The sequence below is a fragment of the Raphanus sativus genome, chromosome 9 (assembly GCF_000801105.2).
Source record: "Raphanus sativus cultivar WK10039 chromosome 9, ASM80110v3, whole genome shotgun sequence".
Lineage (NCBI taxonomy): Eukaryota > Viridiplantae > Streptophyta > Magnoliopsida > Brassicales > Brassicaceae > Raphanus > Raphanus sativus.
This window is the reverse complement of record NC_079519.1, coordinates 27960282-27986915: the sequence shown is the minus strand read 5'-3', so window position 1 is coordinate 27986915 and position 26634 is coordinate 27960282. Positions and strand designations below refer to the sequence as shown.

At 41.9% G+C, this 26634-nt stretch overlaps 2 protein-coding genes and 1 pseudogene across 2 annotated transcripts; 2 read left to right on the top strand and 1 right to left on the bottom strand.

The window, feature by feature from the left end:
- The first annotated feature begins 20396 nt into the window (after positions 1-20396).
- LOC130499942 (protein SEH1) lies at positions 20397-22136 on the top strand. The gene is made up of 7 exons (XM_056994500.1): positions 20397-20708; positions 20795-20895; positions 20978-21055; positions 21153-21308; positions 21400-21512; positions 21601-21727; positions 21866-22136. Exons 1-7 carry the CDS (start codon positions 20432-20434, stop codon positions 21998-22000), a joined length of 987 nt encoding a protein of 328 aa, XP_056850480.1. The 5' UTR covers positions 20397-20431; the 3' UTR covers positions 22001-22136.
- A 1209-nt stretch (positions 22137-23345) lies between these two features.
- On the top strand, positions 23346-24051 carry LOC130499944 (uncharacterized; annotated as a pseudogene).
- Positions 24052-24940: 889 nt separating this feature from the next.
- On the bottom strand, positions 24941-26426 carry LOC130499943 (ethylene-responsive transcription factor ERF061-like). Its single transcript, XM_056994501.1, has one exon. The coding sequence runs from the start codon at positions 26161-26163 to the stop codon at positions 25195-25197; it is 969 nt and encodes a 322-aa protein (XP_056850481.1). The 5' UTR covers positions 26164-26426; the 3' UTR covers positions 24941-25194.
- Positions 26427-26634: the final 208 nt, after the last annotated feature.

Genomic DNA, 26634 nt, shown 5'->3' with positions numbered 1-26634 from the left:
TTTTGTAATAGAAACATTTTTAGTTAATATGAAACTTTCAATGTAAAATTTAGAGTTGTTTGTGAATTTTTAGATATATATGATAGATTTCGACTAAATTGGACTCAACAAATATTTGTAAACTTTTGGTTTGGTTTTGGACAGAATATTTTTGGGTCAGTTTCGATTCAAGTTTTTGAATCCGGCTAAAATGTCTAGCCGGATTCAAAAACTTGAATCAGAACTGACCTGGAAATATTCGGTCCAAAATCAAACCGAAAGTTTACAAATATAAAATTTCGGACCTGTATCATATGATAGAGAATGTGTTTTTTTCAGGTCTTTGGATCGGGTTTGGGCCGTTTTTTTTTCGGATCTGGATTTTTCAGATCGAAAATATCTGGTCCAAAACCAAACCGAAAGTTTACAAATATAAAATTTTGGATATGTATTGGGTCCAGATATTTAGCCTCTGAATAGTATATGAAATATTCAAGGGCTTATTGCAAAAGTGACTCAAAACTTGAATTCAAACAGAAAACTAACCTTTTCTTTTGACTCATTTTTTTTTGAGTTTTTAACCCCACATCTGCATTTTATCTACGAAAATGCCATTAACCCTTTTTTTTTGTTTTTCGAAAATGGCTTCTTTACTGTCTCAACCTCATTTTTTTCAAGTATTTACAATATTGCCACTGCCATGAATAGTGGGAACAACCTTGTACGAACTGTTTGGAGCTTTTAATGCCCTTTAATGCACGTAAATCTCTTTACACTCTCTCTGTTTCAATTGTTATGAACTAAAAACAACATTTCTTTCACTTTCTCTCCATATTCATCCAAAAAACTGAAGCTTTTGATTCAAAATATGGTCGATGGTTGACAGAGCCATATTTCTTTCGTTTTGACTTACGGTTGCTTTCGTTTGAGGTTCTGGGTGGTTGGAGAAGACCCTGTGTGCAAACGAAGTCATCTCACCTAGTTTAAGGTACGAATTTGAATTTTTTTCAAATTCTGTTCGCGTAGAAGACTTACAAGTAAGTCATCTGTATGTAGAAGACTTACTGATGAGTCTTCTGGTCAAACGGACGACTTAAACTAAGTCGTCCAGCTTTGTTTGTTGAAAAAAAACACTCCAGACGACTTATATATAAGTCGTCTACGAGAAACAGGCTAGTTTTGCATTTGACCGAATTGTGTCAGATCTTTGACTATTTCTGGACGACTTATAATTCAGTCGTCTCTCGGAAAGTTAAAATTTCAATATTTTATTAAACTAGACGACTTACGTGTAAGTCGTCTTAGGTTAGTTTTGTAGTTGAAAAATAAAACTTCATAATTTAACTTTTACCAGACGACATAATATAAAGTCGTCCCGTCAGAAGACTTAATTTAAAGTCGTCCGGGGAAAGGAAAGTCGTCCAGAATTTTTCCCAATTAAGTCGTCCAAACCTTGCTTATCCCGGACGACCTTAAATTAAGTCGTCTAGCTGGACGACTTTTAGTTAAGTCGTCTGGAGAAAGTTAAATTTCAAGTTTTATTTTTCAACTACAAAACTAACCTAGGACGACTTACACGTAAGTCGTCTAGTTTGAATAAAATATTGAAATTTTTACTTTCCAGAGACGACTGAATTATAAGTCGTCCAGAAATAGTCAAAGATCTGACACGATTCGGTCAAATGCAAAACTAGCCCGTTTTTCGTAGACGACTTATATATAAGTCGTCTGAAAATTTTTTATTAACAAACAAAGCCGGACGACTTAGAATTAAGTCGTCCCTTTTAATTTTCAATTGCAAAAGTGACCTCTTTAGACGACTTACCTTTAAGTCTTCTGGACGACTTAAATCTAAGTCGTCTGCGATAATGTTTATTGAACTTCTTCATTTTCTCTATGTTTACTAATGTGTTTTATTTTGAATATTTGCAGATGATTTTTAAGTTACATGCAGTGTATGGAGAATGGTTGTTGAGAGATTTCCGTTGGGATTTTTGTGGTTGATGATCTCAAAGGAGCAAGATTGTTTTTATTGAATGAAGATTCAACACATGCTGAACTTGTTGCAATGGCTCAAGAAGATTATAACCTGGACATGAGATCAGTGACTGTGGAGATTAGCTACTCATTACCAGCAGAAATGATGATGACTCCAGGCAGTCCTCCCATTCATGTTACAAGTGATAGACAAATTCGAAACTTGCTCGAGATACTCAAAACGCATAGAGTATGTCTTTGTGTATCAAGCCGCAGCAAGGTGGAAACGGTTTCAAAGAAAAGAGAAGAAGCTGGTGAATGGGAAGAAGATGTTGGTGATAATGATGAAGCTGGTGAATGGGAAGAAGATGTTGGTGATAATGATGAGGCTGATGAATGTTTTGAAGATGTTGGTGATAATGAGTCTGTTGAAGATGAAAATCAAGATGGGGAGGACGAAAATGGGGAGGAGGAAAATGGGGAGGAGGATGCTGATAACACTATTGTTGGTGAAACAGATCAGAATGGTGGGGATTACAGTCTTTATGGAAAGGTTCTAGATGAGGACGAGGAAGATGATGATAATATTTGTTTTGAAGAAATTGAAAAGACATATGCTAAGACAAATGCTATTGAAGGAGGAAAATCGGATTGTACCAGCATCTATGTCAACCAGAGTTTTGTTAGCAAGGATGCACTGCTTTCAGAGCTGCGGTTGACAGCAGTGAGGGGTAGGTTTTCTTTCAGAATATACAAATCAACAAAAACTCTCCTTGTGGCAATATGTCGGGTTAGCGGTTGTGGATGGAAGATCAGAGCGAGTGTGAAACATGGGCCAAACACGTTTTGGGTAACAAAGTATGTGGAAAAACATTTATGCTCAATTGGAGACCGAATCGCTCAGCGGAGACACTGTACTCCAAAGTATGTTGGTAGTCTTTTCATTGATCGTGTTGGGATCATTGATGGGATAACTCCACAGCATATCACTGATGCAATGAAGAACATGTTTGGCATGACGCTTGATTACACCACTTCATACAGAGCACTGTTATATGCACATAAATTGGTGAGAGGATTAGCAGAAGAAGGGTATTCGCGTCTGCCTTCATATCTCGAGCAAATCTCCATTGCAAATCCTGATTCTATCACGGCTATAGAACTTGATTCTAAGAAAAGATTTAAGTATCTATTTCTCTCTTTTGGAGCTTCTATCAAAGGTTTTAAGTATCAGAGAAGGGTCATTGTGGTGGATGGAACTCACCTAAGTGGAAAGTATGGAGGTGTTATGTTAGTTGCAGCCGCACAAGATGGCAATTTTCAGATATTCCCATTGGCTTTTGGGATCGTGGATGCTGAAGATGAACCTTCTTGGGAATGGTTTTTCACAAAATTGGCTAGTTGTATATCTCATGACAAGCCTCTGGTGATAGTCTCTGACCGGCACGCGGCCATTAAAAATGCGTGTGAGAAGGTGTTTCCTTGGGCAACCCGAGGAATATGTTATTATCACCTTCAAGATAACATTGTCAAAAAGTTTAAAGGGAAACATCTCATGTACTTGGTGAAAGGGGCTGCTTATGCGCACACGGTTTACGATTTTAACCGGTACATGGCTGAGATACGGAGTGCAACCCGGAACTTGCAACGTATTTGGAGAAGGCCGACGCCAAGCTATGGTCAAGGGTTTATTGTAAGGGGAACAGGTTCAACATAAAAACAAGCAACATCGCTGAATCTATTAATTCTGCACTGAAGCGAGCAAGAGGATTTCCGATTCCGTTCCTGCTGGAGTTCATAAGGCAGAAGTTAGGAAAATGGTATTGGAAAAGGAGACAAGATGCTTTGAGTCTCCCAACTGCACATAGCCGGGGTGTTGAATACTTGCTTGCTGTTCGATCAGAGATAGCGGATACGATGACGGTCGAACCAATTGATGGATGGCGTTTCTTTGTCAAAGGTGGCAAAATGGACTGTGTGGTTGATTTGGAACATGTAAAGTGTGATTGTGGTGTCTATGGAGTGGAGAAAATACCTTGCTCTCATGCTATAGCAGCTGGAACACATGCTGGTGTGCATATCGACACACTTGTATGTCCACTTTACTCAAAGAATCATCTGTATGCAGGATACTCAGAGAATATATATCCTATCGTGTCACAACATATTGAGGAACGAGAATGCTTTCCTCCAAACGTAAAGCGTGGTCCGGGGAGACAGAAGAAATCAAGATGGCAATCTTGGTTGGAGCTATCTAGGATGAGAGGACACAAACCCAGGAAGAAACACAGGGCACGGAGATGCTCAAACTGCAAGGAAACTGGCCATACGAAACCACAATGTACACAACCAGTTGACTAGTTGTCCAGACGACCTAAATTTAAGTCGTCCAGTCTTGATTACCCGTCCAGACGACTAATTTCTAAGTCGTCCAGTGTTTCGTCTACCTTCTACGAAGTCGTCCAGTATATTAGACTACCTTCTACTATCCCTTCAAGTGTATTTTTTTTAGACGACCTTTTACGAAGTCGTCCAGTGTTTAGACTACCTTCTACTATCCCTTCAAGTGTATTTTTTTTAGACGACCTTTTACGAAGTCGTCCAGTGTATTTTATTTTTAGACTACCTTATTTGTAAGTCGTCCAAACCTTCCAGACGACTTATTTGTAAGTCGTCCAGCTGGAAAACCTTCCAGACGACTTATTTGTAAGTCGTCCAGCTGGAAAACCTTACACAAGTTAGAAAATCTATACAAGTTAGAAAATCTATACAAGTTAGAAAATCAAATAAATCATACATGCCCACAAACATACAAATAGATTTGTGTATAGATTTGTGTATACAAATAGTTCAAATATACAAATAGATTTGTGTATACAAATAGTTCAAATATACAAATAGATTTGTGTAAATATACAAGTTAAAAAATCTATACAAGTTAGATTTGTGTATCTAATCATACATGCCCACAAACATACCACCATCCTCATTATCTTTCAAATGCTGATCAACAAGCTCCGTCCATATAACCAAAGCCATATTATCCCTCATAGTCTTCGCATTGGACCTAGCAAAGTCTTTAGGGCTAAAGGGGACCCCAAGAGCATGACATTCAATGTACTTTGCAGCGTACACGCCACAATCACCATTGTTGGCCGTGGGTACATCTTTCAGCAGTCTCTCATATGTGTATCGCTCCAACCCATGCATCTGGTCTCCGCACTCCACAATCAGATAAGGGACCGTCTCGAGAAAAGGCTCCATTATCTCATCCCATCTTTCTGGTATGGTAGTTGAATGTATGCTGTCCCAGACGACTATGTGCCTCTTAGGGATCGATATCCAAATAGCCACCCAATGTTTGTTGTCCAAGTTCAGTGGCACATAGATATCATCAATGTCCTCCCCCCACTTCTTGTTTGATTGGCAAAATGAAGGCATTGATCCGTCATACAAGCTCGCCGCCCCACTAGGTAGCATTTTCCTAAACCATTGTGATCAGACGACGATGCTTTGAAGAACAGATACTGTTCTCTCCAAGACTGGGTAAAGTTGTGATCCAGGAAGCACATTCGCTCGCTCCGGAAACATTGTGGGTTCTCCTTATACCTCTGCCTCAGCACATTCATCCAAGCATCTATATGCTGCATATAAAATAATACAAGTTAGAACCTTCCAGACGACTTATATATTTACAAATCTATACAAAGACAAGTTACCAGACGACTTAAAGATAAGCAGAAGACTTACTACGTCTTCCAGCCATGCTTTGGGTGTCCGGAGTTTTTGATACCACCAAGTTGGTGATGTATGTGGTTTGTCCTCTTCCTTAGTGAAATAATCACTGCAAACAAAAAAGCAATCAGTTTTGGTAGACTAAATCAAGCTATTATGGGTAAAGCAATCACTTACGGATCAGTTTTCAACCAATCAGCGAGCTCCTTCATCTTAGGTCTGTTTAGTGTGGGAAATGGATTATACTTTCCCACTCTAAGGAGTTTCCTTCTCTCTGCCGTATAAGGAGATATCTGCGTGGGAGCAGGTTTCTTCGTTCGTTCACTCCTTGCACGCACAGAAACAGTGGGAGCTGTTTTGTCCAAGACAACCAGGCTCGGTTCTGAAACTGGAACGCTTGGATCGGTGGAAGCGAAGCTCGGTTGTTGATCGTTGGAGGCGAAGCTCGGTTGGTCAGTGGAAGTGAGAGGAACAATCTCTTTGGACGTGACACCATCTGCTTTATCCTCCGGCAAGATCTTATATACCGAGATCGCCTCATCTGTTGTATCCTCCGGCAACAATCTCTGCAATAAAAGTTGCAAGTTAACCCTGGACGACTTAAATAAAAGTTGTCTGGACGACTAGTTGACCCTGGACGACTTAAATAAAAGTTGTCTGGACGACTAGTTGACCCTGGACGACTTAAATAAAAGTTGTCTGGACGACTAGTTGACCCTGGACGACTTAAATAAAAGTTGTCTGGACAACTAGAAGACCCTGGACGACTTAATTCTTGTTGGGAGAGGATTTGATACTAACCTTTTTGGGCAGAGGAGAAGGCTGTTTCTTTTGAGGAGAAGGCTTTGCCTTTTGAGGAGTAGGCTGTTTCGTTTGAGGAGCAGGCTGTTTCGTTTGAGGAGCAGGCTGTTTCGTTTGAGCAGGCTGTTGGGCCCAAATATGACCCCCTAGCTAGTGATAGACAATAAGAAATGATAACAGGCCGTGAAAGGCCCATCATGAATTCAATCTTCAAAAACAGCTAAGTCAGATCCGGAGGCTGTGAGCTGGAGATGTTCATCAGAGAGGTCAAGGAAAAGAGGCAGCTCGTTGACAAGTAAACAGGCGCAGGACCCGGTCAAAGAGGTAGCTCGTGGACAAGTAAATAGGCGCAGGACCCGGTCAAAGGGAAGCTGTTACAAATCCCTCAAATCACGGAGAGGATCTCGGGAACCTGTTGGTAGCAACCGACGGGACCTGAGGCTATTTAAAGAGAAAGTGAATCAAGAAGGAGAGAGATCCAACCCTTATTCGACATAATACTTTCATTATCTTTGTAACATTCTCGTTATCTTTGTAATCATCAGAGAACACTCTTTGTAACCATTCTTTACCAAAATCATCAATAAAATCATCATTCATTCTACAAGTTCTTACGGGATTCAGCCCACGATTATCTTTCCCTAATCCTTTCCTAAACTATTACCTGACCTAAAATCAGGAGGTGAGTTTAATCCCTCACAATTGGCGCCGTCTGTGGGGAAGAAATTACCGAATCCCTTACTCAAACTCGAGGATGAACCCTACTGATCAGACAACAACCCCGTCTGACCTTAACCTCCCGATTCAGAGCGATGGCTCACCGAATGACGGAGGCTCTAGTCTCGTAATCACAGAGCCTCAACGTGGCGACCACCGATCTGGGTAACAGCTTCCGGTTGATGCTCGAACGAGCCAAACTACAACCGGAGTTACTAACCCGAGGTCATTAGGTGGAAACACCTCCGAGCTCCCGGTTACCGAGAATCCTCAGCAGCAAGCCATTCCGAATCAAACGGAGGCTCAGCTCTCTGAGATCCGCCAGATGATGTTACAATTAGTAGACCGAGCTCAGGAAAGTGAGCGCACGATGCATCAGCTGGCTGTACGTCAACAACGATTCGAAGAGATAACTAGATCTCTAAACGCAACAACCCAACCACCGCAACGTCAAGCTCCGGGGGCCATCTTCCATGATCGATTAACCGATCCCTCATTTCCCCGAGCACGTTTAAACTTTTCCCCTGATAGCACTGCCCCTGAAGGACGCGGATCTGCTTTCCAGACACCTCATACTGGAACAGTTCCCGTATTCAATCCACCTAACGCCAGTGCTATGGGAAGTAACGTAGCGGCAACCAGCTCCACACCCGGTCAGGTCTCTGACAGAAGTAATCAGTTACCTCCTCCGCCACCTGATCCTAGGTCCGGAGCAGGAATATCCTTCCCATCTGGAGGCAGAGCGTCAGCTTCGGTTTATCAAACTAGAAGCTCGGTCCCGAATGAGGACGGTTATCAAAGGATAAACTCCGATAACCCAAGAAATGTCGAGCGACTTAGCCCACTAACCGCATGGGAAGATGCGCCAACTCGATTCCGTCAGGAACCTACTCATCGGGTACCTGCGAACGATCCAAATATCCTTCCATTTGAAGGACCTGAAGCTATCCGTAGATATATGGAGAGAACTCACGCAGCTCTCCAGAAATTGGGAGCTCAAGTCCATAAAGCTACGAGTTCAGCTCCCGAAATCGATAGCTTAATCGAAGAAACCCGTGGAACTCCGTTCACGGACAGAATTGCCAGCTCTCACATAAGAGATACCCGAAAAATCAGAATTCCTGAGTATGATGGGACCTCCGACCCGAAGGCCTACTTGAGAGCTTTTCGATTGGCAATTGTTAAAGCCCATTTCACTCAGGAAGAATGTGAAGCAGGTTACTGTAGAACATTCGCCGAAAATTTGGTCGGAACAGCCCTGGAGTGGTTCTCCGGCCTCGAGCCAGCCTCGATAGACAACTTTGATCAATTAACCAACGCCTTTATGAAGCAATACTCAACCCATATCCGGAAGCAAGCCTCCGAGGCCGACCTTTGGAAAGTCAGTCAAGGAATGGGAGATTCATTACGAGTCTACATTGAGAAATTCAGGGCAATAAGAACTAAGCTATCGAATCCTAACGACCTAGTCGCCATCGAGGCCCTTAGGAGAGGTCTGTTCTATAGATCGAAATTCTGGTCAGAGTTAACACTCAACGCTCCTCCAACTATCGATGACGCTCTTCATAGAGCCACCAAATATATTGCTTTGGAGGAGGAGACAGCTGCACTGGATAAACTCCACAAGAAACCACAGAATCATTCGAAAAGTGACTCCTCCGAGACTAAGGGACCTCATAAAAAGGGTAACCCTCGAAGTAATCAAACTCAGGGAGAACATTCCTACGCAATCGAGGAAGACAAGGAAGAGAAACCTGTTGCAGCTGCAAATAAAACTCCCTGGTCAAAAGGCTTCGATAAAGGCAAACATTGCTCTTATCATGATCGCGAAGGACACTCAACCGAAGAATGTTGGGACCTCCAACGCCAGCTGGCAGCTAAATTCGCAGCCGGAGAAATAAAGGGCGTGGACCTTAAAAAGCCGCCACCTTATCAGAAAAGAGGTTCCAGGGACATTTCCCCGAAACGCGAGAGGTCACCTGAGAAGGAAACCGATTCGCCACCTCCAGTTCCCAAAAAAAGAGTCGACATGATTCTTGGGAAATTCCCCCAAGGAAAAAGTTTACAAGTCGAAGCTCTCTTGAGCAAACCCTCCCATCAATCGAACCCCGACTCGAGGGTGGACTGTATCCTTGGAGGATCAGACATATGTCAAGACTCCGTCAATTCCATTAAGAATCACGTGCGGAAGGCTGTGTCTAACACTGGACCTAAGCCTCCTAATCCTGAATCCAACACTAAGATTTCTTTCTGGGAGAGCGAGACCTCAAACCTTGACAGACCTCACGATGATGCGTTGATAGTCACCCTGAACATCGCAGGATACGAGGTTCCCAAGCTCATGATAGACACAGGAAGCTCTGTCGACCTCATTTTCTATAACACCCTAAAAGGGATGGAAATAGACGACTATGAAATTATTGGCCAAAAAGCTAATCTCGTAGGCTTCTCCGGAGAAACAGCTACCTCATTGGGAACAATCAAGCTCCCAGTCATAGCTGGCGGAATAATGAAAATGACCAACTTAGTAGTCATCGATAGACCTTCCCCGTTCCACGCGATTTTGGGAAGACCTTGGATCCACAAAATGAAGGCAGTAGCCTCAACGTACCATCAGTGCGTAAAATTTCCAACACCCGAAGGGATAGCTACCATACACGGTAGCCAGAAGATATCCAGGATCTGCTATTTGGGAGGATTCGAAATCCACCAAAAATCCCCCCAATAGCAATTACAGATCCAGGAAGGTCGCGAAATGCAACAAAATATTCGAGGTCCCCCCAGGAACCTAACCGAAAAAGTTTGCATCGACGACTCAAATCCTGAAAGACAGGTGAGCATCGGGTCCGAGCTACCTCTTGAGACAAAAAAGGAGCTCATCGATTTTTTGAAAAGCAATGTCAAAACCTTTGCGTGGTCCACCAACGACATGAAAGGAATAGATCCGAACGTCACCACCCATAAGCTAAAAGTTGACCCTACTTTCAAACCGATCAAACAGAAGCGTCGTAAGCTAGGTCTCGAAAAGGCTCAAGCTGTTAACGACGAAGTTGACCGACTTACGAAAGCTGGGTCCATTCGGGAGGTACATTACCCCGACTGGTTAGCTAACCCAGTAGTGGTAAAGAAGAAAAACGGGAAGTGGAGAATCTGTGTAGATTTCACAGACCTAAACAAAGCTTGCCCTAAAGACAGCTTCCCGTTACCTCACATCGACCGCCTAGTTGAAGCAACAGCTGGCCATCGACTCCTATCCTTCATGGATGCCTTCTCAGGATATAACCAAATCATGATGGATCCTGAGGACCAGGAGAAAACTGCATTCATAACCGAACGAGGAACCTATTGTTATAAGGTTATGCCATTCGGATTAAAGAACGCAGGAGCTACCTATCAAAGGCTAGTAAATAAGATGTTTGCTGGACAACTTGGAAAAACCATGGAGGTCTATATCGACGACATGCTAGTCAAATCCTCAGCCGGGGAAGATCATATCTCCCATTTAAGGGAATGCTTCGATATCCTGAACAAGTACGATATGAAGCTCAATCCCACTAAATGTACTTTCGGGGTACCCTCAGGCGAGTTCCTAGGCTATCTCGTAACCGAAAGAGGCATTGAAGCCAACCCGCAGCAGATAGCAACCTTCCTAGAAATGCCGTCACCTAAGACGACCAGGGAGGTGCAGAGACTGACTGGACGAATCGCGGCGTTGAATCGATTCATATCCAAGTCTACCGATAAATGTCTCCCATTTTACAAGCTTCTAAGAAATAATAAGAAGTTCTTGTGGGACGAGAAATGTGAGGAAGCCTTCAAGCAATTGAAAGCTTACCTCTCCGAACCTCCGATCCTATCTAAACCAGTAGTAGGAGAGCCATTGTACCTATATCTCGCTGTATCAACTGCTGCAGTCAGCGGCGTTCTAGTACGAGAGGAACAAAACGAACAAAGACCTGTCTATTACACCAGTAAAAGTTTGATAGATGCCGAAACCAGGTACCCTGCGATGGAAAAACTAGCTCTAGCAGTCGTAACAGCTGCCAGAAAATTGCGACCTTACTTCCAATCGCATTCGATCATTGTAATGACCTCACAACCATTACGAATGATCTTGCACAGCCCCAGCCAGTCAGGGCGATTGGCTAAATGGGCCATAGAACTCAGCGAATATGATATTGAGTATAGACCTCGAGCAGCAGCGAAAGCTCAGGTCCTCGCTGACTTTATCATCGAATTGACATCCGAGCAGTTAGACTCCGAAATGGAATCTCCGAAGTGGAGCCTATACGTCGACGGAGCCTCATCGAAGCAGGGCTCCGGTATCGGTCTAAGGCTAACTTCTTCAGCAGGAGAAACCATCGAGCAGTCATATAGGCTCGGATTCAGCGCCTCAAACAACGAAGCTGAATACGAAGCACTAATCGCAGGGTTGAAGCTCGCCCTAAGCCTCGGAATCCGAGAGCTAAACGCTTATAGTGATTCACAGCTAGTAGCTAGCCAGTTTCACGGAGAATACGAAACGAGGGACGAAAGAATGGGGGCATATCTCGAAGTCGTCCAGAACCTCACTAGGCAGTTCGACAAATTCGAGCTAACAAGAATCCCACGAGGTGAGAACTCCTCAGCAGATGCATTGGCTGCTTTAGCTTCCACATCAGACCCCCTCGTAAAACGAATCATACCCGTAGAAGGAATCGAGAAACCAAGCATCGACATAGCTACTAAAGCTGAAAAAGAGAGCAAACTAAAAGCGCAACCCGAAGGTACCTGCCCTGAAGCGGTAGCTACCCAGGTTTTCACAACATTTTGGTTTCCAAAAACCAGAATATGCAGCGCAAAAAAGCATACCTCCGGGAACATAATCCAAGTCACGGAAGATATTCTTCGAAATTCAGACTCCTTAGAGCCTGATCTCGAGAATACCCCCGGGGGCACCAACTCAGACCCAGTCATCTGCAGAGTTAAAACCAGAAGCCGTACAGCTCTCCAAAATTCATCTGGAGGTATTCCTCGGAATTCAGACTCCCTGGAGCCCAATCCTACCAACACCTCCGGGGGCATCACGACACCAGGTCCCGAACAGGAACCTCCCTCCTCTCTTCATAACAAAGTTGTAGGAAGAGAGGATTGGAGAATTCCAATCACACAATACATCCTGGAGGGAAAGACTCCACCCAATAAATGGGAGGCTCGAAAGCTCAAAGCATTAAGCGCGAGATATTGCGTAACGGAATCTGTCCTCCTCAAACGAAGCATGTCCGGACCTTACCTAAAATGCGTTCATGGCCTCGTTGCTATGAGACTCATGAAGGAAATGCACGACGGTTCCTGCGGGAACCACTCTGGAGGAAGAGCTTTAGCCATCAGAATCAAAAGACAAGGATATTTCTGGCCTACCATTATTGCAGATTGTGAGACCTATTCCTCTTCATGCGACAAATGCCAGAGGCATGCACCGATTATACACCAACCTGCGGAGAAGCTGTCTAACATATCCGCCCCTTACCCATTTATGAGATGGTCCATGGATATCGTGGGGCCACTAGTACCATCAGGAAGTGGAAAGAAGAAGCTACGCTTCCTCTTAGTCTTAACGGACTACTTCACGAAATGGATAGAGGCCGAAGCTTTCCAGCAGGTGACCAGGTTCGAGGTCGAGCAATTTGTATGGAAAGATATCGTATGTAGACACGGCGTCCCGTACGAAATCGTAACCGATAATGGAGGACAATTCATATCCCACGATTTCAAAATATTTTGTGACAAATGGAATATCCGCCTGACCTTCTCATCACCTCGCCGACCTCAAGGTAACGGACAAGCGGAGGCTGCTAATAAATCAATACTAGCAAACCTCAAGAAACGCCTCGGAACCCAGAAGGAATTCTGGTCAGAGAAGTTACTTGAAGTACTTTGGGCATGTCGAACCACCCCACGAAAAGCTACAGAAGAAACTCCTTTCTCCTTAGCATATGGGATGGAAGCCGTCGTTCCAGCCGAAACCATTGCTGGTAGCCTACGCCGGGAACTTTGTACATCCAATCCTGCAGCTAATGATCAACTCCTAACCGACAGCCTCGATCTAATCGAGGAAAGGCGGGACCAAGCTTTGATTCGCATTCAGAACTATCAGCAAGCAATGGCACGACAGTACAATTCCAAAGTCAGGCACCGACAGTTCGCTGTTGGAGACCTAGTACTTAGGAAAGTTTTCGAAGGAACCAAAGAACCAAATGCTGGGAAGTTAGGGACCAACTGGGAAGGTCCCTACCAGATCATCCACGTGGTACGGCCTGGCGTCTACAAACTCCGAAAGGTGCGAACTGGGGTACCTGAAATCAGATCGTGGAATGCCACGAATCTTAAGAGATATTATCATTAGGTACCTAAAATTCCCGAACTACGTTAGGCTTGATCCCTTGACTGGGTACGTAGGTAATTGTGTCATGAGTGTAACCCCAATCTCATTTTAACACTCTTTCCACCATGGCGAAAGGGGGCATATGTTTGAGAACATATAGCCCAAACAGCGATTGTATGATTATTGTGATACCATGTATCCTATTATCAATAAAGCAATTATCTTCGATACCTTGACTTTTTAACAAATTCAGGTCTCAATGAACCTGAACCTAAGGTCTTAAAACCCTTCGAATAAATTCAGGTCTCCGTGAACCTGAACCTAAGGTCTTAAAACCCTTCGAATAAATTCAGGTCTCCGTGAACCTGAACCTAAGGTCTTAAAACCCTTCGAATAAATTCAGGTCTCCGTGAACCTGAACCTAAGGTCTTAAAACCCTTCGAATAAATTCAGGTCTCCGTGAACCTGAACCTAAGGTCTTAAAACCCTTCGAACAAATTCAGGTCTCAATGAACCTGAACCTAAGGTCTTAAATCCTTCGAACAAATTCAGGTCTCAATGAACCTGAACCTAAGGTCTTAAAAACCCTTCGAATAAATTCAGGTCTCCGTGAACCTGAACCTAAGGTCTTAAAACCCTTCGAATATATTCAGGTCTCCGTGAACCTGAACCTAAGGTCTTAAAACCCTTCGAACAAATTCAGGTCTCCGTGAACCTGAACCTAAGGTCTTAAAACCCTTCGAACAAATTCAGGTCTCCGTCAACCTGAACCTAAAATCCTCATTAATCTCGAAGGTCTTAAAATCCTTCCAACAAACTCAGGTCTCCACGAACCTGGACCTAAGGTCTTAAAATCCTTAGTAACCTCGAAGGTCTTAAAATCCTTCAAGCAATATCAGGTCTCGACGAACCTGGACCCAAGGTCTTAAAATCCTTACCAAATCTCCAAGGTCTTAAAATCCTTACCAAATCTCCAAGGTCTTAAAATCCTTGTCAATTCTCCAAGGTCTTAAAATCCTTACCAAATCTCTAAGGTCTTAAAATCCTTACCAAATCTCCAAGGTCTTAAAATCCTTGTCAATTCTCCAAGGTCTTAAAATCCTTATCAAATCTCCGAGGTCTTAAAATCCTCATCAAATCACAAAGGTCTTAAAATCCTAAGCAAGTCTCAACGGGTCTTAAAATCCCACAAACAAGTTCAGGTTCCCATGAACCCCCTCCTAAGGTCTTCAGAGTAGCTCAGGTTCCTAAAAACCCTGAGCTAATCTCAAAGTTTCAGGAACTCCTTCTAAGGATCCTCGTAATCGAATGTACTCGAAATCTTCGAGACCTGATAAGTCATTGGACATTGTATATAATAATCACGATACATGTCCAAACCAAAACTTCCACTTGACAAAAGTCAATCTCATCCAAGAAACGATCAAACCAAGTCAAATGACTTAATACGAAAAACAAAACCGAAATTTGAATAAAAGGGTTTAAAAGCCTCTTAGGCTAACGAGGGTTCAGAAGACCCTAAGGTTTAAAAGCCTCCTCAGGCTATAAGTCTGAAACGTAAACAAAGCCCATTGGGCAAAAGTCATGAAAAGCAACATTACAATTCAAAAAGAGCCGCAGCTCTTAGCCATCATTATCACGGGAGCTCATCCCGACATCCTTGTCTCCCTTGACTGGATCACTTTCTTTGGCTGGATCTCCCTCATCTGCCTCCTTGTCATCGCCCATCTGGGACGTCTCGACTGGAGCTGAATCAGGACCCACCAAACCTAAGTTAGAACCATACTCTCCGTAAAAGGATAGATTAAACATGTTAATCTCGAAAGTACCTGAACTCTCTGAGAATTGAGGAATGGGAAGCTTGCTGGCCGAGAAGTCGGATACTTGCGCCTTTTCATACGGAATCGTAGCCATCAGATTAAGCAAAAGAAATCTTCAATAAAGATAACTGTTGCTCGAGATCTCAACAAAAAGATTGATGCTCGCCGGCTAGGTCTAGCTTCCGAGATAAGAAATCTTATCTCGAAAGCTGGGGGCAACTGTTGGGCCCAAATATGACCCCCTAGCTAGTGATAGACAATAAGAAATGATAACAGGCCGTGAAAGGCCCATCATGAATTCAATCTTCAAAAACAGCTAAGTCAGATCCGGAGGCTGTGAGCTGGAGATGTTCATCAGAGAGGTCAAGGAAAAGAGGCAGCTCGTTGACAAGTAAACAGGCGCAGGACCCGGTCAAAGAGGTAGCTCGTGGACAAGTAAATAGGCGCAGGACCCGGTCAAAGGGAAGCTGTTACAAATCCCTCAAATCACGGAGAGGATCTCGGGAACCTGTTGGTAGCAACCGACGGGACCTGAGGCTATTTAAAGAGAAAGTGAATCAAGAAGGAGAGAGATCCAACCCTTATTCGACATAATACTTTCATTATCTTTGTAACATTCTCGTTATCTTTGTAATCATCAGAGAACACTCTTTGTAACCATTCTTTACCAAAATCATCAATAAAATCATCATTCATTCTACAAGTTCTTACGGGATTCAGCCCACGATTATCTTTCCCTAATCCTTTCCTAAACTATTACCTGACCTAAAATCAGGAGGTGAGTTTAATCCCTCACACAGGCTGTTTAGTTTGAGGAGCAGGCTGTTTAGTTTGAGGAGCAGGCTGTTTCGTTTGAGGAGTAGGCTTTGCCTTTTGAGGAGCAGGCTGTCTGGTGGGAGGAGTAGGATGATTGGTTTGAAGTGTAGGCTGATCCTTTTGAGGAGTAGTCTGTTTGTTACTAACCCCGGTTTTTGGGGCTTGTGGGGTAGGCTGTTTGTTACTAACCCCGGTTTCTGGGGCTTGAGGGGTAGCCTGATTGGTGACACCAACCTTCTTCTCCACAGCTTCCAATCTATCGGAGATCTTCCTAATCTCCCTGATGCACTTCTTAAACCCATCTTTCATCATGTCACCTAAGCCACTTCTTAAGTCCTTGAACATATTTTCTAACTCCTCTCTGGTCACCCAACTATCCTCTTCTCTAGCCTCTTCTGTAGCCTCTTCTCTAGCCTCTGTAGGAGCCTCTTCTCTAGCCTCTTTAGGAGCCTCTTTAGGAACCTCTTTACGAGCTTTCTTCCGAGGTCTCTGATTGTCTTCCTCCACCTCCTCCACAACCATCTCTTTGGCTCTTTTCGATGGAGTCACAAACTTAGGTTTTGTACTAGTGACTTCCCAGCAATCCATGGTCCACTTCCACGGTCTCCGATCATACATGACTTTAATGATGTTCTCCGCGGGCACGTCCTCAACCTCAGAGTCCCATTTTGGCCACATTTCACTAATGTCCTTCTCAACAAAGTTGATCACGCGGGTCTGCAGTAAATAGAAGAAGAATCGAGTTAGATATTTGAAACAAAATACTAAATAGACGACTTAATTATAAGTCGTCAACTAAGTCGTCCAGCTGGACGACCTTCCAGACGACTTATTATAAGTCGTCTACTAAGTCGTCCAGCTGGACGACCTTCCAGACGACTTATAATAAGTCGTCTACTAAGTCGTCCAGCCGGAAGACTTTCCAGACAACTTAATTAAGTGAAGATGGAAAGGTACCTGACTCAAGATAGCAACTTTCATGAATCTGCGGCCTCTGCTGCCCTCGTAAGCCAGAATCGGTGGAGACGGACTGTTTGCTCTGGGTAGACCAATACTAGCACCCAATCCCGGAATAGCTGTGTACGACCAGACCTGAAGAACTTGTATAAACCCATCCACGGTGTAACAGCCAGTAATATCTTTGTTCCACAAAGAGTCCATCAGCACCTTAAACGCGACTCTCCCCCATGGATAATTCTCAAACCGTTCTAAATCCATCACTAGCCTTGCCAGAGTAGCTCGTGTAGCGCTTGAGAACTTTCTCCCTTCAATGAATCCAGTGAAGATGGAAAGGTACGCGAGTCGCTTGCGATCTTCCCTGGACCAATCCCCGCATCTCTTCAGTGCTGCTATTATCTGATCAGTAGTTGGCCCAGCTTCCCGATGAACTCCCATCATCCCCCAGAAAGAAACCATATGTGGGGTAACTTCACATTCTGGTGTCTCAAGGTCCTCGATGTACTCGCAGTTTAGACCAGTGATGTTTTCAAACTCTAACAGTGAAAACCTCGCAGTATCTGGACCAACGAGACACCACATCTCGTACTTCTTCTTAATGTCCAGCTTTAAAACCGAGCAAGTAGTGAACCAGCCTTGAAGCCCAACCAAATCCATGCTCCTTGAACTTGATGAAAACTCCCAATCTCGACTCATTGAGCTCTTCAAATTCAGCATCAGTGAGAGCTTCCCTAAGAGCAGTATGCAACTTCGTGTTATCCGTATGATACGAAATGCTATTGTGGGGTTCTGGCTCTTCCCCTAATGTGTATAACCTACGGGGGAGTTCTGGAATATCCATCCTTTTTGTCTGCAAAATAATCAAAGACAACAATAGAAGTCAGAACACAAGCTAAATCAATCACGCCTTAATGTTACTCCAGACGACTTAGTAGACGACTTAAATATAAGTCGTCTAGAAAGTCGTCCAACTGGACGACTTAGTTGACGACTTATATTTAAGTCGTCTGGAAAGTCTTCCAAATGGACGTACTAAGTCGTCCAGGTTGAAGACTTTCCAGACGACTTACTTACAAGTCTTCCAGTAGAAAAATTTCAAGCGGACCTGATTAGTCGCAGAAGGAGTTCGAGTACTCGTCATTGTGGTTATAGATCTGAAAAAATAAACGTGAAACGGTGAGAATGAGTAAATTGAAAGAGACAACGTTTTATGTTCATCTTTTCACGAGTTTGATGACTTACCGGCGTTAGGGTTTACAGAGAAACGGCGCTACGGTTTACAGAGAAGAAGCGGCGGCGCTAGGGTTTAGAAGAAGCGGCGGTGCTAGCTAGTGTTTAGAGGAAGCAGCGGTGAGAACGTTGGTGAGCACGGTGGCGAGGGCGACGGTTTGTTCGGAAATAGTGGAAGCGGGGGCGCTAGGGTTTCGAGGAATCGGCGGCGCTAGGGTTAGAAGAAGCTGCGGCGACAACGGTAAGAATGAAGTGAGATAGATAGCCGACGTTGAGAACGATGGTTGTTCGGAAATAGTGGGAATTCGAATCGTCTTTGATATCGCCGGTGAGAGAGAACTGTTAGGGTTTCTGTTCGCGGGAAAATGAAAAAAAAAAAAATCACCTTATATATTGGGTAAATAATCCGGTTAGCTTTAAAAGTACATTGGTAAACTTTAAGGTTTGGTCCGGTTTAGACGACTTATTCTGGCTGATAATGTACATCAGACGACCTAATATTTAGTCGTATGGGAACAGAAGACTAAATATTAAGTCGTCCAATACCCTAAAATGAACCCCTAAACTAAAATGACTAAATTAACTTACTAACCACGTTATAAAATCAAATTATACTTCAATAGTGTTTACTATACACAGAAATGAACACGCCTAGGTAATTTTAAAAATTTTCAAAAACGGTTTTAATGCTTTCCAAAATCTAACCTTAAGAACACATACAATACTACAACATATGTTGATGAAACATAAACTAAAGAATATCATGACTCACTGCTTTCACTCATCTGGGCTGAAAACAATTGAAATTTGTTATATATTAATTTATATCTCTTAAGACATATGTTAATTACATAATTCCAATTTTTCACTTATCAAAATATTTTTTACAAAATTTTTAAGTTATGTTTAAGAATAACTGTCCAGACGACTTAACTTAAAGTCGTCTGGACGACTTATTTTCAAGTTGTCTGTTTACAGACGACTTGCGAGGGGTAGAAACGTAAAAAAAAATCCATTTTTTGTTTGTTCACAAGGAGATAGTTGTAATTTCAATAGCCTTTTAGGTTACTTTTGCCTTTGACCCAAGTTGGGGTACTCTTTTGGGTTTGACTCCAAGTTTTGAGTCACAATTGGTAATTCTCCCAATATTCAAACTCCATTTGAAAATTCCTTAAAAATACACATACTAAATTTCCTTTGCTGAAAAAATACATGACCTTTTTAGGCTTCCCGAAAAATACACGAACTAATTTTGGTTGTCCATAAAATACATGAACTTTTTAGTCATAGTTAACGGCGTCTAACGGCGTCTTACTATTCTGTTAGTCACTGTTTATACCGTTAAAATCGAGGTGTGAAACCTTCAAAATTCAAAAGTTCATGTATTTTATGGACAATCAAAATTAGTTTGTGTATTTTTTGGGAAGCCAAAAAAAATTCGTGTATTTTTTCAGCAAAAGAAATTCAGTCTCTGTATTTTTAAGGAATTTTCCCAAATATTAACCCCACCGAGTAAAAATAAATAATGAAAATTAAAATTAACGTGGCCATGAAAACGACACGCGTTTACTTCGTTTTCACGTGGCAAAAGCCATTCAATTTCTTTCTTTTTTTCTTGCATCTCCTTTATCACACAACTCGCAACCTATTGTTTCATTGCTACCATCAACAACAACTGAGGGAGGCCCGCCCATATGTACTTCTCAAAAGTAAAATTTAGTATTCATTACAAAAATATTGTCACAAGATGACATGCGTAACATGAAATTGCTTTAAGTGTAAAACTGTTTCTTAAAAATTCAACTTGAAATAAGTGCATATCTCCCCCTCAGAAACTAGACTCTCTCTCTCTTCCTTACTTTTGTATAATTCTTATATTTTTGAGGGGCCTCGTAACCATACACGATACATGAGCCACGAATTTAAAACGGCCCGATTAAAAGAAGAATAGGCCCAATATACAGTTTCTGCGACTTGGAAACCCCGCTGAACCAGTGTGATTCTCTGAGTCGGTTTGCACGACGGAGAGAGAGAGATGGCGGCGAAATCGATGGCGACGCTAGATTCTGGCACAACCTGCTCCTCGTGGAACTACTCCGGCCACCGATTAGCCGCCGGATCCATAGACGGAACCCTCTCCGTTTACGACTCTCCCGTTCCCTCGTCTTCCTCTTCTTTCGCGCGCAGTTCCAAAGTTAGGGTTAGCGAATCGAGTCTTGTAAAGATCCTCTGGCTTCCTTCGGAATACGGCGATGCAGTCGCCTGCATTTGCGAAGACGGCAGCTTATCAATTTGGGAGGAGGTCTCTGAAGGTAACCAACTCTATATATGCTCTCTTTCTTTGCTAAGTTATATCATTTTTGAGTGTTTTGGTTGAGAATCCATTTGTTTGGTTCAGACACGCATGCTCTTGAGTGGAAGCTGTGTAAGAGCATGATGAACAAGTCTACCCAAGTGCTTGATATTCAGTTTGGGGTCTCCAAAAAGAGTCTAAAGATGGTTAGAGCTTCTTTAGTTTGCTCCCAATCTTTAACAACCTCTTCTGATTCCATTTAACATTTATGATTCATTTTTTTTGCAGGTTGCAGCATATTCAGATGGGTACATTAGGGTCTTTGAGCTCTTGAATCCTTTGGAATTGAAAAACTGGCAACTTCAGGTTGCTTTCACTTTATTCATTATGCGGCCTTTTGTATCTTTTACACAAGTCTCTATTCGCTTTCTTGCGTCTTATTTATTTTAGCATTTATCTGCAGGCTGAGTTTCAGAATGTTATTGATTCTCTGTCGGCTCTGGGCAAACCATCAACCCTGTCTGCATCTGTTTCTTGGAATCCAATGAGGAGTGGGGAGCAAGAACCCAGCTTTGTTTTAGCTTTCAACTCTGATTCTCCTCATCTTAATTCTTCCAAGGTAAAAATACATTCTTTAATTACTTCACTTTCTTTTTTTTTTTAACTTGGGGAAACCAAGGAATTACATGAGAGACTTGTTGTTGTTGCAGATCTGGGAGTTTGACGAAGCTCATAACAGATGGTTGGCTGTAGCAGAATTAGCCTCACCAGAAGACAAAGGTGATCCAGTTTATGCTGTCTCGTGGGCCCCAAATATTGGCCGGTAATCTCTCAATCAATCTTCCCTCTTCTTTCGTTTTAGTACTCTACTTGAAACGCTCCAACTTATTATATCCTCGTTTGATATGAAGACCATACGAGGTTGTTGCTGTTGCAACTCATAAAGGCATAGGGATATGGCAAGTTGGTCTGGCTCCTGACCTTGATGGAAGGCTTCCTGTAAAGAAGGCCGCCTCGCTTTCTGGTCATCAAGGCGAGGTATCCTATTTTCATAGCTCTTTTCTGAAAATGAATCTATAGAATCTAAGCATTTTTATATTGGATACTACTGCTTTTGCTTTCCTTCCATTCATGTAAAACATAACTAACTTATACTATGATTTTTTTTTTTGTCAGGTTTGGCAGATGGAATGGGACATGAGTGGCATGACTTTAGCTACCACTGGAAGCGATGGGATGGTCAGATTGTGGCAGTCCAACTTAAATGGTGAGTGGCACGAACAGGCCATGCTCGAACCAGTCCCCTCCTGAAGATTCCGGACTCACTTATTTAGAGTTTAGTTCGATGATTCATATCTTTCAATGTGAGTTAAAAGGTTTCTAAGCTTTCTATTGTATAACAAATCATATCTTACAATGGTTTCAATTTCATCTCGGTTTTGACGTTTTTAGAACAGGATAAGACAACTGAACCATGTTTGATGAAAGTTAAGATATCCTTAAACCCGTAATAAAACCAGTTTTGGAAATTAAAATCAAATTTAACCGTTACCAAAGCCGGTTCCAAACTAGAATTGAATTAATTCGAAACATAAACAGAAACCAAATAACTGGCTCTAAATTTGAAATCAAATCAAAGTTTAAAAACAAAACCGATTTTAGGGATTTAAATTTGGTCAAGGTAATAAGTTTCGGATTAATCAAGTTAAATCGATTTTAATCCTTCAATCATCCTAACTCTTAAGCCCTAACTTAACCCGGAGATCATACCCTAGTATATAGTCTCGTTAATTCATTTAAACACATGACCTCAAGTAACTCCAAATTACAATTGAATATTCATTAAAGCATGCGATCTTTGTAAGATAGCTAACATGCATAGAATGATCTATGAAATGAGCCATGATCGAAGATCTGGAGAAACTCTAAAAGACTAGATCTCATACCAAAAATGCTTTGAAGAAAATATTTAAGGACTTTATGCTACGAAATCCTTACCAAACGTTGAGCGTTTGTCTTCTGGTAAGGCTAATCCATGCAAAGTCGTTGTATTAACGTGGTTTGAGGCGGTACTATGTACTTTTGACCTGATAAATGTTAAAAGATGACAACCTCTTAGATTCAAACTGTTAAAAGTATCGGCTTGCCAAGATCAGACGCTTATCTGCATGTTTCATAGCTTCTTACAATAAAAAACATGTATGTTTTGTTTATTCATGCAATACTGAAGTTTAGACAAACAAAAAAAAAACAAAGAAAATGAAGCAAATAAATATATAGGCTGTATCTCTTTATAAAAACAGACAAACAAAAATATCTGCCATATATAAGTATTAGTACTGATATTTATTAAGAGAATAGGACAACTATTTCAAATATACAGGTAGCAGAACGCAATGAGATCAATATGAACAAGAGAACATGAATTTATTTTTTGAGATAAAGAATCTGAACATTGGACAACTATAATTGAGAACCAATTCTGAAAGAGACATCCATATTAGGTAAAAAGAAAATGCCAATCGAATTGATTCAGTTTAGATAAGTTTGAACTAAGAATAAGTTCAAGATAAAGACAGGCACTATAACAAATAGAGTTTATTCGAATTTAGTAGAACTCAAGCTAATTCTCATCGTATATATATAGAAATCTAATGCTCATTCCAAAAGCCACACACAGCACAAATTGAAAACATAAAACTCAGCTCTTCTCAACCACAATGCAGTACTACGAAACACGTGGAAAAGAATACTACGATGTGGCTCAAGCCCAGAGTCGCCAGGCTAATGGTCAGAACCACCACCAGGGATATGGCCAGAGCCAGACCCGCCCAGTATATGGGAAAAGCCCGACTCTGAATTACCGTAGCCACGGTGGGTTTCTTGATGGGCTGTTCAAGGGTAAAAATGCCCAAAAGGATCAGAACGGCTTAGGGACGTTTCTAGGGTACAAGAGCCAAGAGGCTAACAAGGGCCATGGACATGGTAAGCTCTTAGGACAGCACCAGAAGAAAACTCATGAGACAAACAAAGGTGATTACGGCCTAGGAACGTTCATTACAATGGAGAGAAGAAACATAAGAAGCAAAATGAGCACAAGAAGAAGAAGAAGGATGGGAATGGAAGTGGCAATGAGAGTGGAAGCAGCAGCGGTAGCGACAGCGACTAAATGAAATGATTTCAATTTCATAAAGCCTGATGCTATAAGAAAGACTGTATAAAGTAAGTAAACGTAATACTTAGAATAAAGAGAGACTTATATAAAGTAAGTAGACTAAATGCTTAGAATAAAACCACTTAGATGGTTGTGTCACTCTGCATGTGTTATATGAGCTTCACTACTATGAATCTACTTTCTAACTTTTGCTCCAAAACCAATGGAGAAGACTAGAGATATCAATGCCTATAACGCTTATCAGTCGGCCAGCTAATAAGTGATCCATATATACTTCATAAATTTTAATAAGGATAAACATAAATTTTACTCCAAAAAAATTGTTGAACAAGTAAGATCATTTCTAAATCATATCCTCTTGTATATATAAAATATTGTGAGAAACTTTGACTCACTCTCTGGTCAACAGACAATATTCAATTTTAAATTACAGTAGACAATATTCATTTTCACATTACAGTAGTGAGAAGAAAATGGATAACTTTATTATACATAGAGATAGAACTCTATCATGTTTTTGACTAAATAAAAATATAATGACAAGATCGATGATGTTGGCGTTTTCCGGATTAGTCTTTGCAAAGATGGTCTAGTGTGGGTTGGATATCAAACTTTATACAAGCTTAAATATATATCGGAACATTTTGGGACCTTTTTCCATTTTTCAAACACTGTAAAAAAAGAGTCATTGTAGACAAGTTAAAAAAGAGAGGATAGCGATGGAGGATTATCAGGATTCATAAGAGAGTGAAGAAAAATATGATTGAGGCATTGAGAGATAGATTATGAAAAGTAGAATTATGTATATAAATATGGATCTATATTATGGACCAAATCCAGTTTTGTTACGGTGGTTTGATCCGAAATTACTTGGCCAATGATAAATTGTTAATAAGAACAACAATCTTTGACTTATCACATGGAAGGAGAGAATAAAAGGGACCACTTTAAAAGCATTGTCCATGGTAGAGACTGTGACATGTGCTATCTCCTCTACCTTCCCCACCGGTCTTATTAAATTGTGTTCTTACAAACATTATGTTTCAACTTCACACCTGTGTTAAATCTCCAGAAGCTTTTGCTAAAAATCTCCGTAAGCTTTTGCTAAAACAAAAGTTGTTACATATAATAATTGTTCCAAAGTACAATCAGAAAGTCCTTGGATGATTATAATATAACTTCAAAAAAGGAGCTTTCACAACCTCTCTCAAAAACCACGAGGCTTAAAGTTTTAATTAAAAACCCTAAAACAACTTTCGAACGAAGACCTTAATTCACACCTAAAACCCTAATCTTCTCATCATATTCCTTGACACCCAAGTTTTGTGATTTAATTAGCGAGAACTTCCCAAATAAGCTCAGGATCGAACGATGGCATCCTCGCAAGTAAAAACCCTTCTGTATCCATCATCGTGTCTTCCTCCTCCTCCGCCGTCGATGTTGTCGTCGCCGGAACTTCATCGGAAACAGAAACCGAAGCAGGAGAACTATTCTTGCTATTCCACACCCCCATCTGCGAATTCCGGTAACTATCCTCTGAAGTTACCGCAGTGGCGGTTGTCGCCGGAGAAGACAGAGTTCCCGGCGAGGATGAATCCGCCGTCGTCGCCGTGGAAGAAGAATCTTTGCTCCCTTTCCCGTTCTTTTTGGCTCTCTCTCTTCTCACCCTCTGGCAAATCGACTGAATCTTCCCGTCGACTGCGTTTTTGAGAGCGGTCAGCTTAGCGGAGTCTCCAAGTCCGAGCAGCTCGCTCGGGTCCTTGAGGTTCGGGAAGTTGAGACGAGCGTACTCTCCTCGGAGCTTATACGCGGCGCGATCGTAAGCGTAGGCGGCGGCTTCCGCCGTGTCGTAAGTGCCTAACCAAACCCTCATTCTGTTTTGGGGAAGTCTTATCTCAGCGACCCATTTTCCCCAGTGTCTCTGCCTCACTCCTCTGTAAAGCTTCTTCTTTTTCGCCGTCGTCCTCCCTAACGCTGCGGCGAAAGCTGCGGATGGAGAAGATTGATGATGATCGAACGATGAGGAAAACAGAGGAGGAGGAGTGGAGATTGCTCTGTTTTGAAGGTGGAGTCTCTCGATAAGATCTCGTTGGTGGAGATAGACGGAGGAGCCAAGCTGCGGTGGCGGAGGGTTGAGAGTGTGGAGGGATGATGTTGTGGCGGAGGAAGTAGCGAGAAATGAGAAGACTGAGTCGAGTGTGTTTGGTCCTTCTGCTAATATGATCTGAGACAAAGAAGCTCTGATTTCTGAGACTTTTGGACTCAGATTTGTCTGAGAATGATAGTTATGTTGTTCCATTATTTTTAACTCTAAGAACAAAAGATTATTAGAACACGCCAAATCGTCCTGGTTTCTTGGAGTGTTATAACAGGAGGAAAGAAAAAACTGATAATAGTGTTTGAACAAAAATAGGGATCAAAGAAGGTGATAATAATGAAAGCTTGAAACAGAGGATGGTGATGGTGGATTTCTAGGTTCAGACAGAGTTTTATTATGAGATAAAAGTAGAATTTATTTGGTTTTTTCTAGAGTTCTAGTTAATGGGTTTGGGGAGTTTAAAATTTTAGAAACAGCTTGTACATATTTATAGACTTTATTTGGTAGAGAGAAGGGGAAATCCCATAAAGGTTGCTTTACAGATTTCACATGGAGCTCTTTGACTTTTTTTTAGTTATATCTTTTTCCTTATTTTAAAATTTTTGCCTACCTATTTTCATCATGATTTTAATAGTGTGTCTAGTTTGATAAATATGCATACAATATGCTAAC